Below are 17,863 nucleotides of genomic sequence, written 5' to 3' on the forward strand. Positions count from 1 at the left end.
AGTTAGCTTGGGTGAAAATAGCTGCTCGAGTCAATGCGTAAGTTTACATTTTAATTACTTTTATACAGTGTTGGGTGTAATGAATTAAGTTACTAAGTCATCTAAATACTGTAATTAAATTAAAGACTATAAAACAATAGTGGATTTGATATCAAATTTTAAAAGGTATATTTTTAATTTAACTTCCTCCTTCTAGTTACACACTTTGGTCAATTTAAGATTAATTCATGCAATTCAATATTGTTTATTTGAAAGCGTTAGAAGTGCAGTTTCTTGTCTCTCCTTGTATTGTTCAAGTGGTTGAGGTTGATTTGGGTTTTATAAAGTAATTAATAAGTAAGTAAAACAAATTAGTAAGTAGACCAATACTTTCTAGTGACAGTAATTATTACATTAATCTAATTAGACTTGTTGAAGATAAAATTTGTAGTTAGTAATTAAGAACTATTTTAAAGTAACTTACCCAGCTGTTATAATATCAGAGGTGAAACTGGAAGAACAGTATTTTATTAAACCTAATTAAATTTTTATGGATAGGTGCAATCCTGCAGGCATCAAAAGAACATGGCAGCAGCTGAAAATGAAATATAAAAACATACTTCAAGCAGGTAAGCCTTGAGCACATCATAGGAGTAGAGTAGCTACCTGGCTTTACAAACATTTGACATATTAAATGACTAAATGGCATTCAGTGTCTAGCAGTGCAGCAGCATTTTTGGCATAGGTCTAAATGTTCATTCTCATTTGACTTCTACCCAGCCAACAGAAAGAAGGCAGAGGCTCATAAAACAGGAGGAGGACCTACACCACCACTCCTGACAAATGCAGAAGAGATGGCCAGTCACTCCAGAAGATTTAAGTGCCTTCATAAAATGTAAGAGGTCTACCTACAGTGTTGTATTTTTTATATAGACTAAATGTGATATTTCCATTTATATTACTTTGGATTGGGTTTTTTGTTGGTCCCAACAGATTCGGATGGTAATATCTGCCTCTTGGAGCCTCCTGTCCCAACAGTACCCCATGCAGTTGTCAGTAGCCTACTCCATACACCATCAATTATGACAAATAGTATTATAAAGTGTACTCTATGAAATGCTCAGGATGATGGGGATAAAGAAACTGTTTCTGCTGCCACAGACAGGCCTACAGAGGTAATTTTAATATTATATGTCTACACATCAAACAATCTACACATTCACATTTATATGTGGAGTATCCTATAGAATCCAAGTTTATATCTATAAACTTGGATATCTCTACCCCTTAGAGTGTGGAAGAACAGCAGGAGGAAGGTCCATCAACTTTTGGTGCACAGATGGACACAGTTCAGTGATTTACAGTAAATGCCACAGTTTCATTCTGAATTTTAGACTACATTCATGATGTAACTCTAATCTAATGTATTTTCAGTTGCCAGTTAAGGAGTTATATATACTTCTTCTTAATAAAAAGATAGAAAAAAACAGCAAAGAACTTGTATACTTGGACCGCCAGATCCAAAAGGCAGATCTTTAAATCCACATTCTGAAACTAAAGCTAGAGGTCAGTGTATGGTCACAGGTGAATTCTAGGAAGTATTGAAACTATTTTAAAATCTTTTTTTTGTTTTTTTTTTTTAGCAAATGAAAAACACGATATAAATTGCTGTGATAGGATAGGGATATTACAAAAAATCCACTCTGGGCCTCAAAATCCTTTCCCGACGTAAATGTAACTCCCTACGAAGTAATACAGCCTCTTCGTCAACAGGATCATCCATAAATGGACATGCCATTTCATTCCCTTTGATGCGCTCTGCGTGACTGAAATGTGCACAATGAATATGTCCCCAAAGAATCAATGAGGTGTTTAAACACCACTTCCTCTTTAAAAAAGGAGAGGAGACCAAAATAAACTCTGGGTTTTCTGAAGAAAACCTGCTCCCAACCAGGTTAGGTTCACAGAGTAAATTGCCATGGTAACTGACTCTGAGTATAAGTTACCTCTCTTTCAGAAACGGGCCATACTTACTCTGCTTTCTCAGGTTTAACTTACCTCCCTTTCTGAAACAGAAAACCCAGAGTTTCCCTCATTTCAGGGTTAACATACTCAGAGTTTTCACTTAACCTCCTTTCTGAAACAGGCCCCTGGTGTCTTATCTTAGCCCCTCAATCCTTCTTATTGACACTAACATTGTACCATTGTAAAGGCATATGAGTTAGGCCAGTTTGATCACTTTTTTGCAAGTAAAAATATGCCAGGTGTGGATTTATCAAGATCCTTATATATCTGTTTGTTCCAAATATTACGTACACGGGCTTAAAAACTGTAGCTGTTTTATTATAAACTCAGAACACTTAAAATACGAACAAAACATGACGAGTTTCTGGAAACAAAGTTTAATGGAGACCTTATCCATACATATCCCTCTAATGAACATATCCCTCTAATGAAGCAAGATTGTGTCGCTATAACTGTTACAAGCGTTTTAGCAGCCGGATATCGGTCAGACAAATCGCACAGAATTACTGCAAACATTTAGAATGGAAACATGCGCTCCATACAGGCATTAAAACATTCCAGTCCCTACACACAACATCGGAAGTATAGCATTCCTTTCAAAGTAAAGTAAAACAATCATTCACAATCTCTGTACATTATTTAAAACAATCATTCACAATCTTTGTACATTATTCACAAACCACGCTTGCTTGCTTATAATATCTAACGCCAGTGTTGGTAATATCGTATTTGATTTCAGCAATAGGTTTTGTCCTTCCAAACGTTTTAATAGCTCTGGAATACAAATTTTTTTTTCGTAAAAACGTCAAATGAGAAAATCGTACGGAGTCGGTACGTTTTTGGTATTATTAAAATGCAGCATTGTTAATTAAAATAATTACAAAACTTAGTCAGATTAATTGATTATGCAGACAGAAGGGTCAAGCATTTGCCTGGAAGCCATTAGTTATCTGGTTTCAGCTAACTTGATCCAACGCCTCTCTTCTGTTTCACCTAAGACTTCCGGTTGCTTGTCATGGCGGTGGGATGGTGAACCCAACGGAAAGGGGAAAATATTCGCCCGCTTCGTCTTTTCTGACACAGCCTGGTCAGATTTTCATGTGGAAATAAGGCTTTCCATTCTTTCTGTAAACCTCGGATTTCCCGCAGAGTTGCGTTTGTCCCCGAGGACGGCCATGGCGGCTCACAAACCAGTGGAATGGGTCCAGGCCGTGATTACCAGATTTGATGAGCAGGTAAAATGGGCTAATTCAGGTGGGCTAATAGGGGGTTTGGTTTTAGCAGTGTTGAGAATATTTTTACGGTTTGCTTTTTACGCGGATATTGCATGAGCATCGAGTAAAACCAACGTAAGAAACAGGTTTTCCTGTCAACTCAACCTGTGTTTAAAACAGTGGAGAGGAGCCCGATGCTGCTAACGTCGTTTACCCCCAGCTCTTTTTTCCCCGCAGTTCAGATTTGTTTGGAAGATGCGGCCAGTCTAGGAAAAATCTACAGTAAAAACTTCTCACGTACGTTTTAAACGTGCATGAGCTGCGTGAAGCTGCTTGACTCATTAAGTTTCGTCCCAGATAGGAAGCTAACGTTAGCAGGCCTAATGTAAACTGTGGTAAACAAATGCCCTGCTGAAGTTCCTGCTGTGGAGCCTGAGACAGCTCTGCTCTGCGCTCATACCCGAACAGCTCCGTGCTTCTTGTTGCGAGTGAAACGAAGCAGCTTTTCCTCCTCGTTTTACTTGTTAAATGACTTTATTTTCACATGGTTTGTAAAAATGCTTCAGGAAAACACCTATAACGTAATAGTTATCGTATTAAATCAAGACTATTAGTTTGTTGAACTTGCCACATCGGTTAGTTTAAAGTCACAGGCCATCCATATAATCTCCCTGACCATATTTGCAGATAATGTTTTAACTGTGACTGAAAGATTCCGCTATGTCTTTGATTTAATGAATTATTTGAGACTTAGTTTTCATAAGCTTCCGAAAGCCGTTTCTTACATTAATTGCTAGGGATTATGGATTGTTATTGAGTTTAACAGCTCAACTCGGATTACTAAAAGTCTCGTTCTAAGCTCTAACTAAAACTTTTTGGTAGCTTATTATGGTTAATCTTTGTAACATTGATAGTGATATACATTGTGTCTATTTCCTTTTCTGGTTTTGTGAGGTTGGCCAACTGCATTCAAATATTAACAATAGCAATTTTTGTTACCAGACAGCTTGTTTAATATTATCCGTCCTTTAGTCTTATATGCTTTCTGTGCACCACATAGCAGACCAACCTCCTCGTAACCCTCAAGTCCAGGGTATGTTTGTTTTTTATTTTATTTTTTTAATAAATATTTTTTTTTACTATTGCTGATTTTACCTTTTATTTTTCCGCAATATAAAACATAATTTTTGCTTTATGTGGTATAATTTTTTCAGCATAACAATAACTGTGTGATTTTACACTTATTTCCATTTGGGCATACTGTAAGTGTATATTGGACCTTAAGTAATGCAAAAACTGTATCCGAGTCATGAATAATTTATTTTGTTCACTGTGAAACCACACATGTGTAATAAATTGTATAGATAAATAGACTTTTCAATGAATATATACCACACATTTCTAAAACGTATGCACAAATATGGCAACCAACACAGGTATATGAAACTATTTACCATAAAATGAAGACAATTTATTATTTTAATAATATTTACAATTATTTACACAAGGCTCAGGGGTCAAAACAACATACCACACAAATATTTTTTGCCTTTTGTAAAACCATTTAAATTTTCACTAACCAGAAGGGCATATTGCAGGCCTAGCACTTCCAAAGTGTATCATACCCTTTTTTTGTCCAGGAGGCAGTGTTTGCATTTCAGTCTGCCTTTTATTGGGTTTTAGGGCTGTACCAAGTAAAGCCAGAAAAACATATGTAACCCTCATTATCGACAGGCAAACACAAAAGCATTGTTTGGAACTTTCCCTATAAATCGAAGTGACCAAAAACAAGCTGAACTATGCCACATGTTACACTGTCGCTACAAGCTAGTGCAACAACATATTTTAAGAACAGATAGAGGTTAGTAAAAGCTCCTGTTTCTGCAACAGTGAAGTAGTAATCCTCCCGAACAGCATTAGCCATGGGTTAAAGTTCTCCGTCGCTGCAACAGATTTCCGTCAATTGGAAAATGAGAGCAAAAAATATATTGACTTGGTTCCGTTTAGACTTTTTATTTAAGGTTTAAACTGAAGCTGCTCTCAACTAATGAAACCTGGCAGAGCCGGGGCATTAGCCAATCAGAAAGAAAGCAGACATCTGCTAGTCTGAAGTTTGTCAGTGGTCTATCATTTAAACTTTTGGAAGAACATCTCAAACTGGCCACAGATGGCATGAATAAAAGTAGTGGTGGTCAAAGGTTTTCTTTGGATGTATGTGTACTAGCAAGTCAGAAAGTGTAGCAGTTCGATCATCTCAGAATAATTCTCCCTCGGTAAGTGCGTCTATTGCAGGTTGTCGTTAAATTAATGAGTGGTATTTCCACCTGTGGCCATGTCATTTGTCAGTGTTTATTCCCTTGCTTCAGTAACTTAGCTGATAAACAGCTTCAGTAACTTAGCTGATAAACAGCTGTTTCTCAATTCACGAGAATGCGAGTCCGTACTCGTATTCTCGTCAAGTCCAGTCTTGGCGAGAACACAGGAAGATCGGACTTGACGAGAACGCGAGCATGCAGCACGTATCTGAATTGGAACAGAAGCGTACTCGTGACGTCATGAGACGCACAGTTCTTTAGCATTTCTTTAACATGCTTTTTCTTTTTTTTTTACTTTTTATTTATGGTAATTTTGTGAAGTAAGGCAAGACAATTAACCTGTGTTGTTGGTTCTGTCATTCATGTAAACGGACCATTTTACCCATTTTCTTTCTCCAATTTATTTTTGTAACCTTAAGTAGTAGGTCATCTGCTCAAGGAGATGTAAATGTTTTACCATGCCAACAAATGTGCCTACCGTGGGTATATCTTTCTGAAGCCAGTGTTTGGTAATTGCCTTTTTCCCTGCTGCCATCATCATTTTTAAAAGATACTCGTCATCTTTGTCTAATTCCTCAGGCAAATTACCTAAATACAGAAAAATAAATGTCATATCCACACCAAATCCCAACACCTTATCAATAACGTCTGTCACCTCCTTCCAGTAAGTCTGGATGGAGGGGCACAACCAAAATATATGCGCATGTCCCACCATGTTTTCTCCACATTCTCTCCAGCATCCCAGCTGAATATTTGTTTGTTTACTCTTTTGCTTAGGGGTTATAAAGAAGCGGATCAAATTGTTCCAACAGATGTCTCTCCACCCCAACCAGTTTGTAGTAGTTGACTGTGTTTTCCAAGCATTTGTCCATATGTCCTCTGTTATTACAATGTCCAGTTCTTTTTCCCAGCGTTGCTCCACATATTCTGTAGAGTCCTTCTTTAGAGATGTGACAGCATGGTACAGTTTAATTATCAGTCCTTTACTGCTCATGCAGTTGTACGCTCCAACAAACAACTGAACAACCTTACACCAACCTTTTTGTTCGGAGTCCTTAACCTCTTTACAGAAATAATCGGACATTTCTAAGTACCTGTAAAAATCCTGTCTCCTCAAGCCATGGACCCTGCATAAATGTTCAAAACTATGAAGTTTTTCGTCTTTAACTATTGAACATAGAGATGTGATACCATGATGGGTCCATTGTTTGTATCTGAAGTCATACAATGATGGCTTATAGTCAGGATCATAAGCAGGCCAACTGAGTAGTTTTACCTCCCTTTGGAGCTGATGGCATTTAACTATTTCAAACCATATCTTAAATGATAAGTTCAACCAGTTAATCTCTGTCTGTGGTCTTCTCATATCCCTGTTACAACCTATAAATGCTTGTAAGGGGACATCTGTTAAAGATGACTCTATTTCTTTCCACTTAGCTTTATAAGATGGGTTGCATATACATACAAGTGGCCTTAGCTGAGCAGATATATAATAATCCTTTATAGATGGGAGTGCCATGCCCCCCTGCAACCTCGGCAACTGGAGAGTGGAGAATTTAACCCGTGGCCTCTTATTGTTCCATACAAATAATGAAATGTGCCTCTTCCATTCTCTGAATTGTTTTGTAGGAATATCTATAGGAAGTGACAAAAAAAGATAAAGTAATCTGGGCATGATGTTCATCTTAACTGTTCTAATTCTATTGCCAAACTCAAGGGGGAGGAGACTCCCATCTATCAAGATCCTCATATTTTTTTACTAACACTGTAATGATTACATTGAAATAACTGAAAGATCTTTCATCAAATATTCTCCTAAGTATTTGATTTGGGTTGAGTGCCAAATAAAATAATATTTTGTTTTAAGTTCCTGTGTGGGAGCAAAATTAAATATCATAACCTAAGTTTTATTTATATTGAGAGCATAACCTGAATATTTTCCATATGTTTCCAGCATGTACATTAAAATAGGCAGGCCAGAGGCTGGTTCAGACAATGTGACAAGTACATCATCGGCATATAGGCTTACTTTGTATTCCTCTCCACCTATGAAGATACCTCTGTTTTACCTCCTGCCTTATGGCCTGTACCAAAGGTTCAATGAACAAGTTGAAGAGACTAGGGCTAGCAGGACAGCCCTGTCTACATCCACGCTCCAATCTAATAGGATCTGAAAGACTGCCATTTACCCTAATTCTAGCTATAGGGGAGGAGTAAAGAGCTTGAATATAACTGATGAACTTATTCCCAAAGCCAAATCTTCTCATTACTGAATAAAAGAAATTCCAGCCCACTGAGTCAAAGGCCATTTCGGCATCTAAATTTAAAATAATTGTTTAGTCTGTGTTTTGTTAATATTTTCAATAATGTGGAGGGATCTCCTAATATTATCTTGTGTTTGTCTATTCCTAATGAATCCGGTTTGATCCTCATCTATTAAATCATGCATTACTGTTTCCATTCTTTTTGTTAAGATTGTTGCATAGAGTTTATAGTATGCATTTAACACACTGATTGGTCTATATCCTTTGCAGTCAGTCCTATCCTTCCCTTCCTTAGGGATGACAGATATGAATGCCTCTCTCCAAGATGGCGGCGTAGCTTCGTCCTCTAATATGTAATTAAAGCATACATAAAGAAGGGGTACCAGATGTTCCCTCATAGTTTTATACCATTCTGGGGGAAATCCATCCACACCAGGTGACTTATTATTATTTAGACTTGAGATGGCATCATTTATCTCCTCCACTGTTATTGGTTGGGTTAGTATTTCATTGATTTGTGTACCAATATTTGGTAGGTCTAAGGAATTTAGAAACTCTCTTATAGATTGCATATCAGCCTGGTCCCCATTAGAGTAAAGAGATGTATAGTATTTCTCAAAGGATTTCTGTATGTCATCTAAATTTGTAACAATCTTATTTGTGACAGGGTGTTTTATCTTATGAATTGTATTTTCAGCCTGTTGCTTCTTTAGTCTCCAGGCTAACAGCTTTGATGCTTTTGGACCGGCCTCATAATATCTTTGTTTCATAAATCTGAGTTTTTTCTCCACCTCCTCACTTAATATTTTATCTATATCCTGTTTAAGGAGTCTTATTTGTTTTATAATGGCAAAGTCTCTATTGGTGATATGAATTTGTTCAAGATTTTTTAGTTTTTCCTCCAAGTCTGACAGTTGCATTGTTTTTATCTTTTTTGATAAGGATGACCAAGCTATTATCTTGCCCCTAAGAACGGCCTTAAACGCATCCCATAGCATACTGGTATTTACAGTCCCATTATCACTTTCCTGGAGATATAAATCTAGCTCCCTTTTCATCATTGACACAAAACTGGTATCATTTAACATACCACAGTTTAACCTCCAAACTGTCTTGCGCCTTTTACCTTCGAAATGCATTGTTATATGACTTCCTGCATGGTCAGAGAGGATTCTCTGGCCTATTTTACATTCTTTGATTCTGTGCAAATCCTTTTTATACATAAACACATAATCTAGTCTGGAGTGAGTTGCATCTCTGTCAGAGTAGAAGGTGTACCCAGGTTGTGAGCCATGTATTGCTCTCCACACATCGCTCAGTCCTAGTTCTCCTATGGCTTTATTAGTTAGTTTTTCTATGGGGTTCCTTTTCCTATTTCTATTAGTGGTGTCTAAAGAGTGATTGAGTAGAACGTTTAAGTAACCAGCACAAATTAGCGTTCCGTATGTCTCTGTTGCAATCAAATCAAACACTCTTTTAAAAAAAGATATCTGACTTCCTGGAGGGGCGTAGATATTAAATAGAGTCACTTCTTGCTGGTCTATTTTGCATTTAACCAGGACAAACCTACCTTCTTTATCCCTTATTTTAGAAACAAACTCAAATGGGGTTGAGTTTGAAATTAGTATTACTACTCCCCTTTTCCTTCCATTTTTATATGATGAAAAAAAAGTATTTCTAAAACCCAGCTTTTTAAAATTTTCGTACTCAACTGCAGAGATATGGGTTTCCTGCTAAAACACTATATTCACCCTATCCCTTTTAGCCTTGGCTATCATCTTACTACGTTTTATAGGATTGGTAAGCCCATTTACATTCCATGACAATATGTTATAGTATTGATACTGCATTCATATTATCATTTGTATCATTGTTACACTGCGAGGGGTGGTGTGGAAGGAAAACTCCTCAAGGTTGGCTGTAGTTTAAACAAACTGGTGGTTTATTAGGCCTCCCTCAGCACAGCATAAGTCAGGGACAAGGAAAAAAAATGACATCTTCCCAACAGTCTCTTTAGCTTTCAATCTCCTTCAGCCTCTCAAGCCTTCTCCCTCTTTTCTTTGGTTCAGCCAACAGTCTCCTTTATATACTGTTGTCCCCACCTTCTTAATTAACTGCCCAGCCAATCAAAGTCCAGCAAACAAGGTCCTTTCTATAAAAGAGCTTGGTTTGAGGCGGGCCTCCTCTTTGGTAGGTTCCAAGATGGCCGCTACAAGGACACACCCAAAAGGTAACAAACATTTCACAAACAAAAAGATCACATATACACATTCTAGAACTTAATTGTTACAGAAAATATTATTGCTTCTTAACAATCACGTGAGTTGCACTGCCAGACCTCAAAGAAAAACAAGAAAGAAGAAAAAGGAATAAGTGAACTACAACTATAATACAGACAATTTAACAGGACTTCCAACAAGAAAGGTGACACATCACCTTTAGGAAGAGGGAGGGAACTGCCACTAGGTTTTAAACAAAATTAAAACCGCAAGCGGTGATGATCGGCCCTCGCAGCCAAGCGCCGCTCTGGCCTATTGGCCACCGCGGGGGTTTGCGCACCGCCGGTCGCTAGCCACCGCAGAAGTTGTCACGCATTTTTCCCGCCCGTCCACCGGGCGATTCACACGAACGCGTTGGGCAGCACTCCCCCACGACTCACAAAAAATCTGGTGAAGATCGGTCGATGCAGCAAGGAGATACAGCCGTTGAATAATGAAAATCCATTGGGCGACCGGACTAAAGCGTTCAGCGGGCCAGATTCGGCCCGCGGGCTGTACGTTTTACACTCCTGGTTTAAACATTAGTATACCAATTTAAAGGTATACTATGCAACCGGGGTTGATTTTCCAGCGAGGCTCCCCCCAGAGTGCGAAAGTAAAAGTGCACTGTCATAAAGATGCTCAGCTGTTCTGGTTTCTCCGTGAAGCCAGGCGCGGTTGTTTTGAGCTTAGCAGACAGGCGAACGCAACGAAAAGTGGAAAAAACGGCAGTACAAACAATGACTAACACAGTGAAGGTATGAACATCAAGCTTCCCGCAGCGCTATCTTAGCGAGGCGGCCGCCGATGCCGCCTCGCCGTCGCCGCGGCCGCCTCGCCAGTTTTATTATTATTATTATTATTATTTTTTTTTTTTTTATGTTGGCGAGACGCTACCGCCGCCGCCTCGCCAAGCCGCAGCCGCCTCGCCAAGCCGCAGCCGCCTCGCCGCGGCCGCCGCGGTAGCGTCTCACTAACATAAAAAGTAAATAAATAAATAAAATAATAATATTAATAATAATAATAATAATAATAATAATAATAATAATAATAAAACTCGATATGCTTGCATGTTTATTTGACGTTAACACGCGGTTCTTTGTTGTTGCTTTCGCGCGTGCATATAGTGAATGGCAGGGCAAAAATACATGGAGTTCTCGCCGTAAAGCGAGACTTCTCTGTGTGCGGGCCGTGAGCTCTTGCAATTGCAAGTGCGGTAGACAGACCCCCAGTGCGGCCGAGAAAACCTTTGTTCGACCTGAAATGACTCATTTAATCATCCAAAACGGTATGGAACACATTAATTAACTGAAAAATGTTGCATAGTATGCCTTTAATCAAAGGTATCTTACTAGCTGTTAATCCAGCTTTATGTCAAAAGTTAACAAAACCTTTTTAGTTCTTTAAAGTTAATTGTTATTTCATGTGTTTTAAGGGTTTCGTTTCTTGCATTAAGACAGCTTTTATGAACGTTTGACAGTTAAATTGGTGGATAAACACCCAAAAGAAATACTGTAACAGTAACACTTTATCAATTGGAAATATTGCTAAAGTATTACTTTAGCAATATTCCACATGTGGCCTCTGGTAATAAAGTCAAAAATCTTGGTGCTATTTTTGACCAAGACAGGTCATTGAAATCCCATATTAAAAAGGTTTCCAGAGTTTCCTTTTTTCACCTTCTAAATTAGAAACATTCTATCCAGGAGCAATGGTGAAAAACTAGTCCATTCAATTCAATTTTCAATTCAATTTTATTTATATAGCGCCAAATCATGAAACATGTCATCTCAAGGCACTTTACAAAGTCAAGTTCAATCATATTATATAGATTGGGTCAGATTATACAGATTGGTCAAAAATGTCCTATATAAGGAAACCAGTTGATTGCATCAAAGTCCCGACAAGCAGCATTCACTCCTGGGGAAGCGTAGAGCCACAGGAAGAGTCATCTGCATTGTACATGGCTTTGCTGCAATCCCTCATACTGAGCAAGCATGAAGCGACAGTGGGAAGAAAAACCACCCATTAACGGGAAGGAAAAACCTCCGGCAGAACCGGGCTCAGTATGAACGGTCATCTGCCTCGACCGACTGGGGTTACAGAAGACAGAACAGAGACACAACAAGAGAAACAAAAAAGCACAGAAGCACACATTGATCTAGTAATCTGTTCTACATTAGATGGAAGTAGCGGGTGAGCCGTCTTCTCTGGATGATGTCACAGTTAACAGAACGCCAGACCAGGTGTACCGACTATGAAGAAAAAGAGAGAGAGCAAAAAGTTAAAAGCTGAAATGACGACAGTCATTTCAATGTAATACAATGCAAAACTGGAGAACAGTAGACTTAAGAACAGTAGAAATCAGTAGAGTGAGAAAATTAGACCCTGATGTCCTCCAGCAGCCTAGGCCTATCACAGCACAACTATAGAGATAGCTCAGGGTATGAGCCACTCTAACTATAAGCTTTGTCAAAAAGGAAAGTTTTAACATTAGTCTTAAAAATAGATAGGGTGTCTGCCTCACGGACCAAAACTGGGAGTTGGTTCCACAGGAGAGGAGCCTGATAGCTAAAGGATCTGCCTCCCATTCTACTTTTAGAGACTCTAGGAACCACCAGCAGACCTGCAGTCTGAGAGCGAAGTGCTCTGTTAGGAACATACGGGGTAATCAGAACTCTGATATATGATGGAGCTTGATTATTAAGGGCTTTATACGTTAGAAGGAGAATTTTAAATTCTATTCTTGATTTAACAGGAAGCCAATGAAGGGAAGCTAAAATTGGAGACATATGATCCCTCTTGTTGATTTTCATCAGAACTCTTGCCGCAGCATTTTGAATCAGCTGAAGACTTCGAACTGCATTTTGTGGACTTCCTGATAGTAAAGAATTACAATAGTTCAGCCTTGAAGTAACAAATGCATGGACTAGTTTTTCAGCATCACTCCTGGACAGAATGTTTCTAATTTTGGCGATATTCCGGAGGTGAAAAAAGGAAACTCTGGAAACCTGTTTAATATGGGATTTAAATGACATGTCTTGGTCGAAAACAACACCAAGATTTTTAACTTTATTACCAGAGGCCAAGTTAATGCCATCCAGATTAAGGGATTGATTAAGAACTTTATTTTTTGAAGACTCTGGCCCAAAGATTACAACTTCTGTCTTGTCAGAATTTAAATGCAGGAAATTTAAAGTCATCCAGCTTTTGATGTCATCAAGACATGACTGCAGTCGAAGTAACTGATTGGATTCATCAGGATTTATGGATAAATATAGCTGAGTGTCATCAGCATAACAGTGGAAATTAATCCCATGCTGTCTGATAATTTTGCCAATCGGAAGCATATATATAGTAAATAGAATTGGTCCAAGGACTGAACCCTGTGGTACTCCACAAGTGACCCTAGAGTTTGAGGAAGATTTATTATTAACATGAACAAACTGGAATCTGTCCGACAGATAAGATTTAAACCAGCCTAATGCTTTTCCCTTAATCCCTACAGTATGCTCAAGTCTTTGTAGGAGAATATTGTGATCAACTGTATCAAATGCAGCACTGAGATCTAACAGGACAAGTATAGACACAAGTCCATTATCTGAGGCCATGAGAATATCATTGGTGACCTTCACCAGAGCTGTTTCAGTGCTATGATGAGCTCTGAAGCCTGACTGAAACTCCTCAAGTAGGTCATTACTTTGTAAATGTTCACATAGTTGATTAGCAACTACTTTCTCAAGAATTTTAGATAAGAAAAGAATATTAGATATAGGTCTGTAATTTACTAACTCATCTTGATCAAGAGATGGTTTCTTAAGTAAAGGTTTAATAACAGCTACTTTAAAAGCCTGTGGTACATATCCATTTACCAAGGATAGATTAATCATGTCTAAAATAGGACCACTGATCAGAGGGAATACCTCCTTAAACAACTTGGTTGGGATTGGGTCTAACATACAGGTAGAAGGTTTAGATGAAGCTAAAATTTTAGATAGCTCAAAAAGCTCTACTGCTTTTAAACAGTTCAGACACTGCGCAGGTTCTAAGGATTCCTCCAATGCTGCCTCACTTACTGAGGATGAGGTAATCATGTTTGGGAGGATGCCAATTATTTTATTTTTAATGGAATCAATTTTATTTATGAAGAATCCCATAAAATCATTACTGCTAAGAGCTAAGGGAATGGATGGATCAACAGAGCTGTGGCTCTGGGTAAGTTTGGCAACTGTACTGAAGAGAAATCTAGGATTATTCTTATTCTCCTCAATTAATGATGAAAAATATGCTGCTCTAACTCTGCGAAGGGTCTTGTTATACAACAATAGACTGTTCTTCCAGATTAAGTAGGATTCCTGTTGGTGTGTAGAGCGCCATTTTCTCTCCAATTTCCTAACATTGTGCTTCAAGGAACGCAGCTCTGAATTAAACCAAGGAGCCAGCTTCCTGTGAATAATCACCTTCTTTTTCAAGGGAGCTACATTGTCTAATGCAGAACGCAATGACGAAGTCACACCGTTTACAAAGACATCTATTTGTGAATTGGAAGAAACAACATTGCTGCCATCTACAGGGCATTTCTGCAATACGGAGGATATTAAAAAGGGGACAGACTCTTTAAGTTTTGATACAGCATTATCCGATAAATATCTACTATAATGGAACCCTCTTTTGGGGGTGGAGAACTCAGTTAGATTAAACTCAAATGCATTTGTTACTTCAAGGCTGGACTATTGTAATTCTTTACTACTATCAGGAAGTCCACAAAATGCAGTTTAGTCTTCAACTGATCCAAAATGCTGCTGAAGGAGTTCTGATGAAAATCAACAAGAGGGATCATATTTTTCCAATTTTAGCCTTCCTCCACTGGCTTACTGTTAAATCAAAAATAGAATTTAAAATTCTTCTTCTAACGTATAAAACCCTTAATAATCAAGCTCCATCATATATCAGAGCTCTGGTTACCCCTTATGTTCCTAACAGAGCACTTTGCTCTCAGACTGCAGGTCTTCTGGTGTATCCTAAAGTCTCTAAAACTAGAATGGGAGTTAGATCCTTTAGTTATCAGGCTCCTCTCCTGTGGAAGCAACTCCCAGTTTTGGTCCGTGAGGCAGACACCCTGTCTACTTTTAAGAGTAATCTTAAAACTTTCCTTTTTCCATTCATCTATCCATCGTCTTCTGCTTATCCTGGGTTGGGTCTCGGGGGTAGCAGCTTCAGTAGGGAGGCCCACACGTCCCTCACCCCAGTCACTTGGGCCAGCTCCTCTGGGGGAAACCCAAGGCGTTCCCAGGCCAGCTGAGAAACATAGTCTCTCCAGCGTGTCCTGGGTCTTCCCCTGGACCTCCTCCCAGTGGGACGTGCCCAGAACACCTCACCAGGGAGCCGTCCAGGAGGCATCCTGACCAGATGCCCGAGCCACCTCAACTGGCTCCTTTAGACGTGAAGGAGCAGCGGCTCTACTCTGAGTCCTCCCCGGATTACTGAGCTCCTCACCTTATCTCTAAGGGAGAGCCCATACACACTATGGAGAAAACTCATATCGGCCGCTTGTATACGGGATCTCATTCTTTCGGTCACGACCCAAAGCTCATGACCATAGATGAGGGTACGAACATAGATCGACCGGTAAATCGAGAGCTTGGCCTTTTGGCTCAGCTCTCTCTTCACCACAACTGACCAGTACAGCACCCGCTTCACAGCAGACGCCGCACCAATCCGCCAGTCGATCTCCCGCTCCATCTTCCCCTCATTCCTGAACACGACCCCAAGATACTTGAACTTCTCCACTAGAAGCTGGCACTTGGGACTTTCTTTTTTGACAAAGCTTACAGTTAGAGTGGCTCATGTTACCCTGAGCTACCTCTATTGTTATGCTGCTATAGGCTTAGGCTACTGGAGGACATCAGGGTCTATTCTTCAATTTTGCATTGCTTGTTGTCATTTAAGCTTTTACCTTTTTTGTTCTCTTTTTCTTCATAGTAGGTACACCTGGTCTTGCGTTCTGTTAGCTGTGGCATCATCCAGGGAAGACAGATCAACTGCTACTACCATCTAATGTAGAACTTCTGTGCTTTTTTTGTCTGTTTTGTGTCTCTGCTCTTTCTTCTGTAACCCCCAGTCGATCGAGACAGATGACCGTTCATACTGAGCCCGGTCTGCTGGAGGTTTTTCCTTCCTGTTAATGGGGAGTTTTTTTCCCCGCTGTCGCTTCATGCTTGCTCAGTATGAGGGATTGCTGCAAAGCCATGGACAATGCAGACGACTCTCCCTGTGGCTCTACGCTTCTTCAGGAGGAAATGCTGCTTGTCAAGACTTTTATGCAATCAACTGGTTCCCTCATATAGGATTAAAGATTAAAAACTTCTTTCCTTTAAAGGCCAGCTAATGATATTTTAAAGCTGCTTACAATTATGTTTGACTGTGTATGAATGGTTTGGTAAAATTCTGCCATTTAGTGTTTAAAATTATAACTGTTTTTCCTTCAAAACACAATTCACGTTAAAAAAATTGTCAAAATAATATGGTTGGACGTAGCAAAAATGTTTTTGATAACTTTTAATCCTCTATGTGTGAGGAATTTTTTGGAGTAACTTTGAATGCCATAACTGTACCGGTTTAGGAGTAGTTTCATGAAATGTGACACCCAAAAAAATTAAAAAATTACATCTTTGATGAAGATTAATTGACTTTCTTTAGGGTTTACACCATTGGACCAAGAGGCTTTTTTGTAGGGCCTGAGAAGTTACGTAGGCTTATGGAGTTTCATAATTCTCGGACAAAGCATGGCTTGGGGCTTACTGTTTTTATGCGTTTTAATGGTTTTCCACAACCTTGATTTTTGCAATGCGACAGCGAAAGCAAATATTGATGTTTCTTCAAACTTTTTATTTATCCTTTATTTAACCAGGTTATACCCATTGAGATTAAAAATCCCTTTTTGCAAGGGAGACCTGGCCAAGATAGGCATCAAAATTACATCACATCATTACATACAAAGACACACAAGAAAAGCCAAATATGCACTTACAATAAAATCTCATTTAAAACATTGACATGTGAGGGAGTCCAACTCAAAGCATAACATTTTCAGCTTAAAAATACTCAAAGGAACCAATTTACTAAGTTTCAAGTTGTTTTGCAGCAAATTCCATGTAGAGGGAGCAGAGTAAGCAAAGGCCTTTTTACCCAGCTCAGTACTGACACGTAGGACAAAAAACAAGACAACAGCCTGAGAATGGAGAGTAATAGTTTTTTTCATAAGAAGTGAACATAAATAGGATGGAAGCGCACCAAGAATAGCCTTATATATAAATGTATACCAATGACAAAGCCTCTGTGTAGCCAAAGCAGACCACCCTACACGAGAATACAGCTCACAGTGATGGGTGCGAGCTTTACAATTAGTAATAAATCTCAATGATGCATGATGGGCTGCGTCAATCATCTGAAGTCATTAAGCAGATGAATCCATATATATCACCATAATCCAGCACAGTTAAAAAAGTGGATGCCACTAACCGTTTTTTTACATTAAGAGAAAAGCTCAGCTTATTTCGAAAATAAAAACCCAATTTTAGTCTCAACTTTCTCACTAGACAGTGAACATGAGGCTTAAATGATAGGCAGTCATCAATAACAATACCAAGATACTTATAAGTTGTAACAGTCTGTATTTCACGTCCATCAAGAGTAACCACATGAGGGAACATTCAGTGGCCTGTTCCGAAGGTCTGTGAAAAGCATACATTTAGTTTTGTCTGCATTGAGTACAAGTTTCAGCTGTAGCAAAGTATTTTGGACCACAT

The 17,863-nt window shown here is 38.9% G+C and overlaps 1 protein-coding gene and 1 long non-coding RNA gene across 3 annotated transcripts in view; both read left to right on the forward strand.

The window, feature by feature from the left end:
- The first annotated feature begins 566 nt into the window (after positions 1 to 566).
- Positions 567 to 986, forward strand: LOC118561288. The gene is made up of 3 exons (XR_004929921.1): positions 567 to 608; positions 760 to 874; positions 973 to 986. It is a non-coding gene; the product is annotated as an uncharacterized LOC118561288 (long non-coding RNA).
- A 1,996-nt stretch (positions 987 to 2,982) lies between these two features.
- nf1a (neurofibromin 1a) overlaps positions 2,983 to 17,863 on the forward strand; it is a gene marked incomplete at its 3' end in the record, with an annotated part of 324,294 nt that continues 309,413 nt past the window's right edge. For both annotated transcript variants that reach the window (XM_036133286.1, XM_036133287.1), the window contains 1 exon segment: positions 2,983 to 3,239. In XM_036133286.1, the coding sequence (XP_035989179.1) occupies positions 3,180 to 3,239 (60 nt within the window).

This window comes from Fundulus heteroclitus, unplaced genomic scaffold, assembly GCF_011125445.2.
Source record: "Fundulus heteroclitus isolate FHET01 unplaced genomic scaffold, MU-UCD_Fhet_4.1 scaffold_60, whole genome shotgun sequence".
NCBI classification, from domain to species: Eukaryota; Metazoa; Chordata; class Actinopteri; order Cyprinodontiformes; family Fundulidae; genus Fundulus; species Fundulus heteroclitus.